This window comes from Phyllopteryx taeniolatus, chromosome 14, assembly GCF_024500385.1.
Source record: "Phyllopteryx taeniolatus isolate TA_2022b chromosome 14, UOR_Ptae_1.2, whole genome shotgun sequence".
Lineage (NCBI taxonomy): Eukaryota > Metazoa > Chordata > Actinopteri > Syngnathiformes > Syngnathidae > Phyllopteryx > Phyllopteryx taeniolatus.
This window is the reverse complement of record NC_084515.1, coordinates 14,097,989-14,112,029: the sequence shown is the minus strand read 5'-3', so window position 1 is coordinate 14,112,029 and position 14,041 is coordinate 14,097,989. Positions and strand designations below refer to the sequence as shown.

Genomic DNA, 14,041 nt, shown 5'->3' with positions numbered 1-14,041 from the left:
AGCGTTCTGATCAAGTGGATTATTGCGGAGGCCTTACGCAAGATAACTGAAGGCCATGCGAAGTTAAGTTTTTGTATTTTTGTTTTATTTGTAGTATTGAATGTATTACAAAGGGATAGGGTTGCAAATTAGGGTTTCAAACCTGGATTAGTGTTGCAAACTGGACCTAGAATTTCAAATTCGGGTTTTTGACCCAGGTTTGGAAATTGGGGTTTCAAACCAGGGTTAGCATTTTGAGTTAACTTGAGGGTTGGGTTAGTAGTTTCGAGTTGGGTGTGCAAATTAGGGTTTCAAATCAGGATTAGGGTAATGAATTCAGGTTTGAAATCAGGAGTAGGTGCTGAAGTCGGGTTTCAAACCAAGGTTAGGATTTGAGATGAAGGGTTTCAAACCAGGGTTAAGTTTGAGTATCACGTTAGGGTTTCAAGAACTGGTTGTGGTTTTAAAATGGAGGTTTCACGCCAGAAATGGTTTGGGTTTTCAAATTACGCTTTCGATTCTTCTGAGGGACTGCTTAAGAGCCTCAGTGCTGCTGTGAACGATAGCTACTGCGGCGGGGGGCATCCGTTTGAATGTTACGTGGAAGGTCGGCACCTTTCGAGTCGCGCAAGCAGGATGATATTCGAAGCACACGTTTGCGATGGTCATTAGGGATGTTTTTTTTGCTTTCATAGCGGTGAGTGAGAGTGTTGTTACTACACAGCAGCTTGGCAAGCCTCACTGCCAACAAGCCGCCTGCGTTTCATTAACGCCATCCTGACTCTACGCGGCCCAAAAAAAGGAACACCGGAGCTTTTTTTTTTTTTTTTTTGCACCTTGAACGCGAGCAATATGGTGCACGTCTGTCCTGAGATTTGACACTTGCAATTAACACGTTCGTACGCAAAATTAACACGTTCATACGCAAAATGTAGACATATTTCAGAAGAAAATAGCATCAACTAACAACTTTCTTCCTTCGCCTTGGCCCCTGCGATACTCGGCGTGACGCTTTCCCACCGCAGACACGCAGACTGCGCCGCGCTGGAAGCTGTGAGCGCGGAACGCCGCAGATTTCACGCTCGGCGGAAGTTTTTTTTTAATGACACGTTTGACTCGTTTATGGCGCCGTCCGTGACTCGATTTGTTTGGAGGCTTTCGACCGAGCGAGACGAGAGGAAACCACGCGAACGGGCCCATTAAACTGACCTTCAGGCTCCCCCTGAACGTCAAGCGGCTGTCACGGCGCTGACGACGAGGACAGCAGCGGAAAACACAACTCATCACACACACAAGTTGTCAGTCAACTTGATCTCAAGAGAATTTAGTAGCAAATCATACTCGGTGGATGCAACACGATAATATAACAATATTTTGCCATGAAAATTATATATACTGTTCCAGTACATGTGTTTAAGCGTATGAAGCCAAGGTTAGGGTTTCAAGCCAAACTTGGGGTTTCAAAAATAGTGTTTCAAACAAGTGTCCAGGTTTTTATATTTCGGCTTCAAACGAGGATAAAGGCTTGGAAACAAGGGTTAGCATTTCAAATTAGGGTTTAAAGCCAGCTTTCAGGTTTCAAATAGGGGTTAGGGTTTTAATGTTGGTCAAGCCACGGTTTGGGTTTCAAAGTAGGGTTTCAAGGCTCAGTTAGGATTTCAGGTTAACATTTCCAGCCAGGCGAAAAGTTTCTAACAAGGGTTCTGGTTTCAAATTAGGGTTTTAAAGCCAGCTTTAAGGTTTCAAATAGGGGTTAGGGTTTTAATGTTGGTCAAGCCACGGTTTGGGTTTCAAAGTAGGGTTTCCAGCCACAAATATGGTTTCAAGTAATGTTATAATCCTTAAAGCCAGGCTTATTGTTTCAAACCAAGGCTTGTGTTCAAATTGGGGTTTCAAGATAGACTTTGGGTTTCGAAGTAAGGTTTCAAACCACAGTAAGAGTTTTAAGTTAACATCTCAAGCCAGCCATTTGGTTTCAAACAAGTGTTTAGGCTTCAAACGAGAGTTTCAAGCCAGTATTAGGCTTCCAAAGTAAGGTATCAAGAGATGTTTCCGATTCCATATTGGGGGTTCAAACCAATGTTTGGGTTTCAAGTCAGGGTCAGAGTTTTTTTAAAAATTGTTAACATTTCTATTTCATCTTTAAAGTCAGTGCTAAAGTTTCAAACCAGATTAAAAAAAAAAAAAAAGGAATAAAAAGATGTATTTTGAAATGATATAGAATAAAATAACGTGGTTATTTTTTGTATTGTTTTGAAATCTATAAAATACAATGACTAATTAAGCCACTGAAGTACCTAAATTCATAAATGGGATTAAAGGGCATCTCTCATTTTCCACATATGGGCGGCGGTAATAAAAGAATTGAGGGAAGGCGTATAGCATAAAGATGAGAGAACCTGAAAACGTTTGTTGACGCTCCCTTGCAGACCCGCTGCGGGAGCGTCGCTTCCCGTCAACAGCTGCGGCGCGTTATTAATAAATAGACTTGTTTACACGTATGAACATAAGACAGCATCTACAACGCCGACACGCAGATAACATCAGGCTCGCAGGTACCGCTCGTTTTTTCTTCTTTTTTTTTTTTTTTTTTAATGCAATGGCCTAAAAGTCACTACATACTTCCTTTTCCCCCCCTATTTTGTTTCAGGTCTCATTCGGCGAGATGTGAGGCCATGAGCATTTGGCAGTTTTTTGGGTAAGCATATTGAGCATGAATTCTCGAAAGCTGGTGAGCGGGTTGAACCATTTTCCTTGACGACGGGGACAGAAAAAAAAATCTTGGCAGGCAAGATACAAAAACTGCAAAGCTTTTGGAATAGTTCAACGGAAGCGTTTTCAAATTAGGGCTTGAAATTAGTCTCAGGGTTGTAAATTAGGGTTTCAAGACAGACAAAGTTATGCTTTCAAATGAGGGTTTCAAGTCCGGGTTAGTTTCAGGTTGAGGTTTCGAAGTAGGAATTCAAGTCAAGGTTAGGGTTTGAAAGTAGGGTTTTAAGCCAAGCGCGGCGCTTTGAAGTAACGTTTCGAGCCAGGCTAAGGGTTTAAAAAAAAAAAGGGCTTCGAATTTTAATTTAGGATTTGGAACCAGATTTAGGGTTTCAAAGTAGGGTTTCAAGCCAGGGTTAGGGTTTCAAAGTGGGGTTTTATATACAGGTATTTTACATTCAGTGTAGTTTAGTATATTTTTCCTCATTTAGTTTGATACAAGCACTGTATTCCTGTCATGTTTGTGCTGTACACAAAGCTCAAAGAGGTTCGGTGATGTTAAGTTTTTGTGGATTTTGCTACTGAATTCTTGTTGATGAGAAAACACGTAAGTTCTTTGTAGGGCATCTTTTGAGGTGGGGGGGTCGGTGGCGGGTGGGCTGAGGGGGTTCATTTGACGACGGCAGCGTTTGATGGTGCAATTGATGGGCAAGTTGCGAGGAAAAGTCCCAAAGCCTCAGAGGAATTTGATTACCTCCATCCATTATCTGCACAGTGAGCAATCGCGAGGCTTGCCATCTGTCATCCGTTTCATTTGCATCGTCAACACCTGCCCCGCCTGTTTATGCCTTCACTTCTTCTTCTTTTTCTTGTTTTTTTTATAAGATGCCTTTCATGGCAGCCAGGAAGCAACATTGACTTTTCCTGCTAAACGCATTAGTTCCAAAACTTCAAACAGCATATTGCACGTGAACAACTCCATTGTTGTCTAGACTTTTGCAAAGTCTTCCTTTTTATGGCTCCTCGTTTAAATATATTGACCGCTGCTATCTCACACAGCTATCATACAGTTACCGCAGCCTTTTACAACTTGGACTGGGATAGATAGATGGGTGGGTGGATGGATGGATAGTTGGATGGATGGATGGATGGATGAATGATGGGTGGATGGATGGTTGATGGCTAGATGGATGGATGGACGGATGATGGCTGGATGGATGGATGGATGGATGAATGATGATAGATGGTTGGTTGGATGCATGGATAGATGATGGATGGATGGATGGATGGATGATGGGTGGGTGGATGGATGGATGGATGGATGATTGATGGATGGATGGATGGATGATTGATGATTGATGGATAGATGGTTGGTTGGATGCATGGATGGATAAAAGATTGATGGATGGATGGATGATGAATGGATTGATGGATGGATGGATGAATGGATGGATGATTGATGGATGGAAGGAAGGAATTGACAGATGGATTGGTAGACACTATGATGGATGGATTGGTGGATGACTGGATGGATGATAGAGAATATTGATAACTGGACAGATGGACGAACGGATTCCAATTTCTTGACAGACGAATGTGGATCGACGGCTTGATCGACAGATCCAGACGGACGGCTAGACAAAGACTGATTGACTGACTGACAGACAGACAGACACTGTAGATGATATTAGTTTTGTTGTGCCACACGTTCCCTCTCCCTTTCCTTCTCTCCCTCCTTGAACCCACCCCCTTCCATCCCTGCATCCCTCCATCCACGCATGGTGTCTTATATCCCCAGGTGGTGCTGACGGCTGCGGGGCCCATTAGCGACAGATCCCAGCCTCCAGCAGACCACGCGTGTCCCCCGGTGACACATTTTTGGACCGGCACCAACAATCCAACCCTCGGCAGACAGCTCACTTTCCCTCTGTGCTCCGCGTGTGTGTGTGTGTGTGTGTGTGTGTGTGCGCGTGCGCGTGTGTGAGTGCGAGCACAGCATGAGTCCCACAGGAAATGCTTGAAAGGCAGTACGGGACAGATTGGCGATGGCGCACGGCGGCGATGAATACCGAAAGGAGACGGCAGAGGAGACATCTTGCATACGGGACGTTTGTTGCAGTGCATGCTGGTCCGCGCCACCAACTGTACTGTACTCGACTACGTTAAACGCCGACATGCCGGCCATGTGATACATATTCAGTTGATATATTTAACGGGCGAAGGAGATTCTTATTAATCCGAAGGCGGCGTGATTATGGAACGATATGTCATTGGCGCACAAAAGAAGAGTGGATGTTACGAATGGATTCTTTCTCCGTGCTAATACGGAGTTAATTATGGAGCTAATGACTCCTCACAAAGGCTTGTGTGATTAGTCCAGGAAAGTTCCTATACTTGTCATTACATGTTTAATGTCGGCCATTCCTCATTTCCAAAAGAGAAGTCTATCAGTGACACCACAATCTTTTCTCTCACTTGCGCCACCACTTTTTTTTTTTTTTTTTTTTTTTTTCCACAGTTATTCTCATCATATCATATTATCACACTGCTCACAACTTGAAAACTTGTATTTTCCGTATTCATGGAACGTGTGGAATGAGGAGTGCCCAACTGACCTGACGATACGCGATGTCTTCACTGTCATTGGGCGAAAATAACAAATGTCACAACATCGTGGAGTGACCACGTGTCAGAGTCAAATTGGTCAGGTCATCTTCAATCCTTTGCGGTGAACTTACTTCCAACACTGTAAGTATCTACATGTAATACATATTTACGTCCTTTCGAACTTGTCAATTGTCACGTAGGTCCTCCAACATGTCTGTGTCCGTTATTTCTCGTGAACTCGCTGCCATTATACCGTCGAAAGTTAAATATGATAAATGCGTGAAACAGCCCGAGAGAGACGATGTCGTGAAACTCATCGGTCGCTGAGATTCGTGTTGTCGTTATCGTGCGATGGAGTCGAGATTCTACGGGAAAGCCGTCGCCGATGTTGGTTAGCAATCAAGTGGCTCAACAGGATCTTGAGGATAGCTGCAATGAAGACAAGTGACCCTGTGCAGTCAGTGTGACTCGAAGGGTCAAGGGTTAAGTTCAAGATATTTGCATTCACAAAGCATAATATTTTAGTGTCATTTTATAGTGATTGTATTGTTGGACTTAAGACCTTGTTGACTTCAATAAAAGTCAGATTTTTTTAACCCCCCCCAAAATTAGCCTCTTAATTGCATCGTTTATATTTACTTAGAATACCCAAAATAAAAATGGTTAGCTTGAACCTGGAACCAGATATTTAAAAATAATAGTGGCGGATCTTGATTTTTGTGCACGCCAAAGGCTTACTGGCGTGATGGCCAATTTTGGCAGACCAATCTGCACCAAGATGGCCGTCCTTTGACACATGCTGCATTGTTAATTTGATGCCAGAATGCCGCTCTCAACTTTTGCCTTCTTAGACCGTGTCCAACTTTTGGCGCGGCAAGTCTAACGCAATTTTGGTGAATTTGATCAGGGCACCGGCCGACAGATTCTGAGGTCCGCGGACACGCATGGTGGATGACAGACGTATTTCATTCCTGAACATGTGAACAGCGGGCATTTATACTTCTACTGAAGTAAAGAGTGCGAGTACTTTCGCCACCTCTGCTATTAAAACACCTCGCGCCACAGGATACTGACGCTACAACACCCCCCCCCCCCCCCCCCCCAAACGCTCTGAACACCTGTAAACAAAGAGCACATGCACACGAATGATCTGCGCGTAGTTTCACCTCGCGCTGCCCTCTCAAAGCGCCATCCTTCACCGCCATATTTATCTAATTTGACCGAATATGATAATGAACGCTCGCCACCATCGCAACCGGGGCCGTGCCAGCGTCGCCAACCCAGAGACGCAGCTTCCTCCAAGGGGTTCGGGCCGGATGCCAGAGGGGCTGATCCACCAATCGGACACCTTAATGAGATCCTGGCCTGGGAACGTTCCGCCGCCGTGACCTGACGCACACCCACAAACACACGCTCATATGTTTCATTCGTTCACACGTGCATCCACACATTGGGAGGAGGAGGGGCGGGTGGGGGTTCATCTCCTTAAATCTGTCTCATTAAACCACCAAATCCCTCCACTCCCCTCACTTCCAAGACAGCCACCACACCCCTCCCCCTCCCATCCCCGATTCCAAATGATTATTAGGAATTTAATGAGGAAACGTGTCCCCGTCCCGCCACCGTCGCCATCTGGGGCTTGGGAATGGCGCGGAATTTGGAGGACTTTTGTTGACGAGGAAGGAACGCCATTTGTCAACATTTTAGGGTACGGAGGCTGCAGATTGCGATGAAAACAAATGTTTGATTTGTAGCTTTGACCTTTTAGAGCTTGGGAACATACCCTTACATTTTGGGCTCTGGAAAAGGTTACCTTGGAGTTGACATTTTGGAAGGATTTCAAAGCAGGTTTTCCCATAGGAAAACATGGAAATAGAAAGATTTTGTGCCAGGGTCAAATGGTCACCGCAAAACTTTTTATTATTATTATTATTTTTTTCTAGGCCACAAAACATATGTGGCCAACTTATTATTATTTTTTTAGACGAATCAACACTCCAACATTGACTGCTGCATTTGTTTCCTAGTCAGAAAATAAAAAGAAATAATGTGTCCCAAAGTCACACGCTCAGTGTCCATTTTTTTGTTTTTTAAAAATGAATAATCAGGCCACAAAACATGTTGCTATTCACATGGCATGTCAATAAAATTAAGCAAAATGCATTGCAATTACAAAATACAATACATATTTGAAAATGATTTTTTACAGATATATCATTCAAAATTTCCCAAAGGCTAAAATTGACATTGGAACAAGAAACTGACACGCCTTCCTACCTTCCGTCCCCCTTCCTTCCCTTCCTTGTTTCCTTCCTCCTATCATTCATTCATCCTTCCTTTCATACAACCTGACTTCCTTCCAGTCTTCCTAGGTTCCCTCCATCCCTCCTACTTATGAAATCCTTGCCTCCTTCCTTTTCCTTTGTTGCATCTTTCCTTCCCTGCCTTCCTTCTTTCCTCCCTCTCTTCCTTCTCCTTCAATCTTTCCTTTTATACATCCTTCCTCCGCCTCTTTTTTTCTTCCTGAAAAAAATAAATAAAAAGTTCTATTTACAACGACGCACGTGTCCTAAATGTACACAAACGTGGATAATGAGCACGCGAACGTGGGGTTGGGGAGGGGGGGGGGGGGCACGCGTACACGTTTGACCCCGTGTTAAACTGTCGCATGCTTGCTCGTGGACCACGTGGGCGAACAGCGTCACCCCTGCCCCCCAGCCCCCTCCCCTGACACACACCGACTCACGCACTCCACCGACCCCACTTGGGGGAGGGGGGGGGGGGGGAGACTGAATGGGACAAATGTACATGTGGCGTTTTGGGGAGGGGGGGCTAAAGAGGTGCTTTCAGGACCCCCGAGGGAGCACCGGTTTTAATCGTGACATGCAGAAAAAGTTGCGTGAAAGGGGGGAGGAAAAAACAAAACAACCAAAAAATAAAACCACTCGCCATCAGGTCGTGTCACCCAATAGGAACTCAATCACTGCATTTGAATGTTTTGGAAACTTGTCTTCGTATACATTTGTTGGGATCCTCTAAAAGAGAAATGAAATGACATCCACATGCATGAGTGCAGTGTCAACTCATAATGGTGGCTTTTTTTCCAAAAAAAAGTTTGATTTGGAGCTTCTGGGATGTTTTTTTTAATTATTATTATTATTTTTAACTATTGAAATGTTAGGTTAAAAAGCTGTAAAATAGTAAAACTACATAAATAAATATAAAATACAGTATACATATTAAACATAAAGTCAAAATATGATTTTGGAAAAAAATAAGCACAAATATGGCCCTGGAAAAGAGAATTATAATAATGATAGTGTTTCTTTGTGGTTGTGTGACTTTAAATAAATGGAAATATAATTTCGTCAATAGCTGCAAAAAAATTTTTTAAAAATACATAAAAAGACCCTCAAATATAAACCGTCAAATACACAATACATGCTTGATACACATAATTTAGGTGTAATTTTTAAATCTAAGTGTGAAAAATGGTGGCAATAACAGCTCTAAAATAAAAGGCATGTTACATACAAATTAACATTACATACAGGTCACTTTTTTTTGCCACCCAAAAACTAGTAGAAAATAATTGAATTACACTTGTTTCTTTTTGTTTGTCTAATTGCCATCAAAAACATCTAGGTAATAGAAAATACAATATACTGTATATGACGTAGAAATTATTAATACAATAACATTTCCAAAAATATTGCAAATCTCCTGTCACTTTTGACTTTATTTAATAAGACTTTTTGTGACGAGTATTCATGTTAGTCGGTAAAGGCCTATAAAGTTAATTTGTATGTCACGAGCTCATGCATTTTCGACTTTTGCATGCACGAAAAAAAAAATGGCATTCAAGAAGTTGAAAAATGTCACCGAAAAAAAAAAAAAAAAAAGCATATTGTAAACAATTATTACCTTTTGTTCTGCTGCAGACTTGAGGACTGGGCTGCACAATCTGTGCTGCGTGGCCCCATTCCAACAACTCCAACTTGCATCCAAGTGCAGGGAACGAGCCTGTCTGGAAGTGCAAAAATTCCCCCTCATCCCAAAACAAATGTTTGGATTTTTTTTCCCTCCATAAATAATTCCATCAAATAAATACCTTTTGGTTTCCCCCCCCCCCGGTCATTTATTTATTCATTTCATTCTGGTCTGCTGCCAATGATACAAGCTTTTCGCAGAACACAAACACGACTTCACGAAGATTTCGATCCATAAAGAGTTAGAATGTGTTCACCGATTTGTGACGTAATGCAGTCAAAAGTCCCTCGGAAAAAAAATCATGTCATTGCATATTAACGTGGTTCCCCTTTTTGAGACATGTGACACGTGATGATGATGATGGTAATAATAAATCCCCTCTCAAGCCAATGGATGACAACAATAACAACGTAAAATCTTTCACATAACACTGTTTTGAAATTTACAATAATTCTATCATATATTATCCACTGTCAATAAATAGGCTCAAATAAATAAATAAATAAATAATACATAATCATAATTTACATCCACCTGATTAGAACACTATTTACTCCACAGTCTCTCTCACGCACACACACACGTATTTTGTAATATTTTTTTTTTACATTTTTTTTTTGGGGGGGACCAATTTATGTTTGGACCATTGTGTTATTATTTTTTTTAACGATTGCCTTGCATAGCTTAATTGCCATCGTATTGCTCGGTCCCAATCTCTCGTAATAGAATCCCCAAATCAGTATAAACGTGCGTCTTGAACGAATTCTGTGGTGGCTTTGGACATTTCAATTCACTTCTGTGTGTACATGTCAAAGTTTGTTGTGCTTCGGAGTCAAAAGTGCAGACTTTTGATGAACTTAACTTAGGGGGAAAGAAGAAGAATATTTTTTTTTGGGAAAGGGGCGGGGGGTCAAAATGAGAGTTTCTGTATCTTAATTGTGGTAGGGGGCGTTGAGCTCCCCCTGCGCTTGGAAGGACTGGCCGCGGACGTGCAGGTCGTACGGGTAGCGGCCCTCCGGGGCCACTCTGTACACGGAGCCGTGCGCCAGGGCCGCGCGCCCGGGTGCGCCGCAGTAGCGCACCCCGTAGTGGTGGCCCCCCTTGCCGTAGTCCGGCGGCTCGTCGTGCTTGAAGGAGAAAATGCCGTTCCGGTTGACGGGCGGACTCAGCGGGCTCTCGAAGTGCGGGCTGCCGGCCTCCGGGGACGCGTAGGCCGGCTCGTAGGCGCCGGAGTAGCCGTAGTGGCGGAAGGGCTTGGCCGGGTCCGCCGGGCCGGAGCTGCCGTGGCCGGCGGGCGCGCTCGCCTCGGAGCCCGGGTAGGCGGAGGAGGAGTACAGCGGGTCGTACGGAGGCCTCCCGGAGAACACCACCTCCCCGTTGTGGTCGGTGAGGAAGTTGCGGGCGTTGAGCTGCAGGCAGCCGGCCACCAGGTTGGTGGTGGGCTGCGATAATCCTTTGCAGAGGGTCTGCACAAACGCCAGGAGGTCGGGTCTCTTCCCGGCGCTCAGGGTCTCGGACAACGCCCAGATGTAGTTCTTGGCCAGGCGCAGGGTCTCGATTTTGGACAGCTTTTGCGTTTTGGAGTAGCAGGGCACCACTTTGCGGAGGCTCTCCAAGGCGGCGTTGAGGCCGTGCATGCGGCTCCTCTCCCGGGCGTTGGCCTCCTGCCGCCGCAGCCGGGAGCGGTCGCGCGGCTCCTTGGTGGCCTTCTTCTTCCGGGGGCCGCGCTTCTTGCGGAGGAGGCCGCTGTCGTCCTGCTCGTAGTCCCGGTCCGAGGAGGCGGCGTCGTCCCCGGCGGACCTGCAAGGCTCCTCCTCGTCCTCGTCCTCGTCGTCGTCGTCGTCGGCGCGGAGGTGGCGAAGGCGAGGGGAGGGTCGATCCTCGGGCGCACCTGCGCGGGGGTAACCGGCCCCGAAGCGTGGCTCACACATCGCCTGCGCGTCCTCGAACGGCAGAGTCAACATAGTTCCAGCTAAAACAATTAGAAAATAATAATAACAACAATAAGCATCATTAAAAGTATTTTTAAGGTTCCTACTTAATTATCCTGTAATTCCTCCCATGAGGAAAACTTACTGGCAGGCGTCTTTGCAAAAGCACTCAAAACTCTAGATGACAAAAAAAAAACACACGCACACACACAAAAAGACAACTCACCATGCAGGGTGGGGGGTGGGGGGGGGGGGGGGGTCTCAGCGTGCAGCCTGCATGTTCCCAAACCTCCTCTCGCTCCTGCACACCCCCCAAAAAAAATATGATGACAAGAACACACTCAGCCTTCCTCTCTCTTCCTCCTCCTCTTCTTTCTGCAGGACTGTCTGCCACTGATGCCAGCAGCCGGTATGCATGGTGCTGGTGGTGCCATCTGCCGCTGACGTCTCATGGCAGCGCGGACCACGTGCTCCGCGGGTCCCTGGGGACCCTCCTGCACGGCGCGTGCAGAGCAGGAGGGAGACGATAACAAGCAAGAAGCAAGCAAATGACAGAATTCATGCCTGTGTGCGTTGTCAACAGGTGTACAGTACGTTTGCTCGTGCGTGTTAATGTGGGAAAAAAAAGAACTTTTACACTGCAGTGAAGTTGTGATATTTGTTAATATCCTAAAAACAAGACCAGTCATACTTTAGTAGCGGTGTTGCCGCATTGCACACCAAGAAAGGTTCCCTAATAGCAGTACATCTGATATTGTCAGCTCCACTCTTCTATGTACAGCTCTGAATGGTGTCCATAATGTAGTTTAAGGTTACAGTTGTAACTGTTCTAGATTGATTAGATCATCCATAATGTGAAATGAAAGTTGCACATTTTTATGACTTTTTGTTGTTGTTGTTGTTGTTGTGTGTTGTGTCTGTAAATAGCACTTTCATTAAAAGCACGCCTTGCAGCGAGAGAATATCATTGCTTGTGTAGTAACTCTGCAAGTCAGTGCGGGATGATAAACACGCGGTGTCACATTTATATGAAGTCGCACGTTTACGAGGGAAAGTAAAAGCAAAAGAAAAATGGCATGAAGGTGGTCCTTCTGTTCACTCCTTGTCGGAGAGACCTTGTAAATGCTTACATACTCAGGTGCACATTTCGCCATAAAAGCACTGAGGAAAACATGCAGTGTTCGTTTTCTGCCATCGAGGCTCGATTTTTGGTTGCGGGTGTACCTAATGTTGTGGCCGGTGAGAGTCATTGCTGAGCGCAAACGAGCGAGAAGTAGCATGGAGTGAGGCTTAGCTAATATGTAAATGCTATAAATAGTAGCAACGTCATAATTGTTGTGACTATTATGTATGTAAGTGGTCAATATCCGTTTCATTCAGTTTGAAGTCAGCTGCTAATTGCATTAAAAAGACGGTTCTTTAAGGCAAAGTCACATTCAGACGCCGACTGCCAAACTACAGCAAAACACGTTATTGTGTACTGCCGTGAAAACAAGTAAGTGATGCCACCACTAAAAATCTTTATACTTTCCTATATATGATAGCTTAATCTGTAAATATACAAAAAACAATGATCCTAAAGCACTTAAATATCATTTCGACCTTGACTAATTACTACTTTCCTATTAGGTACAGAGTTTGTCAGTATTTTGTGGTATTACAGAAAGTTTTCCAGCAAATATAATGGATATAAAAAGTCTACACACCCCCCCCCCCCAACATATTTCCCAGATGTGTTTGGGGGATTTAGCCACGTTTATCGTACACTGTCTGAAATGATCTTGCAGAAACACCCACATCCACCACGAGTGCGACTCCCCTACTATCATGCCAAAACCAAACGGTAAGCAGAGCTGCATTGAGTTTTGTTTGATGCACAGATTAGCATCAGCTAACCGCGTTACCTTCGGATAAGCCTCACATGCAGTGAGGACAGCTATGCCGAGCTCAGCGAAAATCCGCAAGGAATTGATGCTCACCTAGAAATGTTTGTACTCACTAAAAGACGCCACAAGATGGCGCCAAAGCAATATTGCAATAATGAATGGAGAATAGCTTCAAATAGGCAAATGCAGATCCGTGAATATGTGAAGGATTCACTATACTTGATTGCTTGGTGAAGTTGTCAACACAATACTAGCGTTTTTGTGGGTGTGCGTGCGTACTTGATGACGTGTCCATGCGCCACATAAACACAGCGTAGTGTATGAAATGCTGCCTCCATGAGTGAAAATGTTTTTATTGTCTTTACGGATGGCTGCTTCTTTTTCCATAAACTGGTCTCCGCATTAGCAAGTCGAAGACCAGTCGCAAGGCTCGGGGGTCCCAGTCGTCATGGTAACGAAAGACACGCTAACAAATTTCAGCAACACGAGAAGTAGGGCGCAAAGTGTACTGTAAAACTTGCTCTTTGGGATGTTTCAATGAAAACATGTCACAGACATGTTATGAAGACACTTGGGAACTCCTTTTCTTCACCACCGCTTTATTCGTCAGATTTTCTTCAAAAATTCTGCTGTGAGTCACATAAATTGAGAGCAGATTTCAGAATGCGCTATGATGATGATGATGATGAAGAAGAAGGGGTGTGTTTGCTACCGGAGCTCCTCAGGATTTCAAACATTAAGTGCACCCTGCGGATATATTAAAAAAAAAAAAAAGGCCCGGTGGCAGACTGCCAACACCACACCGGGGGCACAGCTGGCACTTGATATGGCTGTATGCACTCCTCAGTTATGCGGAACACACACACACACACACACACACACGCACACACGCACACACACACACACACACGCACGCGCACGCACACACACATTCGCATG

The 14,041-nt window shown here is 44.6% G+C and overlaps 1 protein-coding gene and 1 long non-coding RNA gene across 4 annotated transcripts; one reads left to right on the top strand and one right to left on the bottom strand.

The window, feature by feature from the left end:
• Nucleotides 1-1,768: 1,768 nt before the first annotated feature.
• Nucleotides 1,769-6,142, top strand: LOC133488997 (uncharacterized). The gene is made up of 3 exons (XR_009791786.1): nucleotides 1,769-2,534; nucleotides 2,630-2,677; nucleotides 4,487-6,142. It is a non-coding gene; the product is annotated as an uncharacterized LOC133488997 (long non-coding RNA).
• A 301-nt stretch (nucleotides 6,143-6,443) lies between these two features.
• Nucleotides 6,444-12,067, bottom strand: neurod6b (neuronal differentiation 6b). 3 transcript variants are annotated; one of them, XR_009791911.1, is made up of 3 exons: nucleotides 11,362-11,450; nucleotides 9,220-11,257; nucleotides 6,444-7,818 (listed from the first exon to the last, which is right to left on the bottom strand). XR_009791911.1 is itself a non-coding variant. In XM_061798538.1 (2 exons), exon 2 carries the CDS (start codon nucleotides 11,247-11,249, stop codon nucleotides 10,218-10,220), a length of 1,032 nt encoding a protein of 343 aa, XP_061654522.1. In that variant the 5' UTR covers nucleotides 11,250-11,257; nucleotides 11,443-12,067; the 3' UTR covers nucleotides 9,006-10,217. The 3 variants fall into 3 exon arrangements, 2 of the variants coding, with proteins under 2 accessions (XP_061654522.1, XP_061654521.1); XM_061798538.1 differs by lacking the exon at nucleotides 6,444-7,818 and having other exon boundaries at nucleotides 9,006-11,257; nucleotides 11,443-12,067; XM_061798537.1 differs by lacking the exon at nucleotides 6,444-7,818 and having other exon boundaries at nucleotides 9,006-11,257.
• Nucleotides 12,068-14,041: the final 1,974 nt, after the last annotated feature.

What these genes read in the sequence shown, in the direction of transcription:
- neurod6b (XM_061798538.1), bottom strand. Translation starts at nt 11,249, where the DNA reads ATGTTGACTCTGCCGTTCGAGGACGCGCAGGCGATGTGTGAGCCACGC.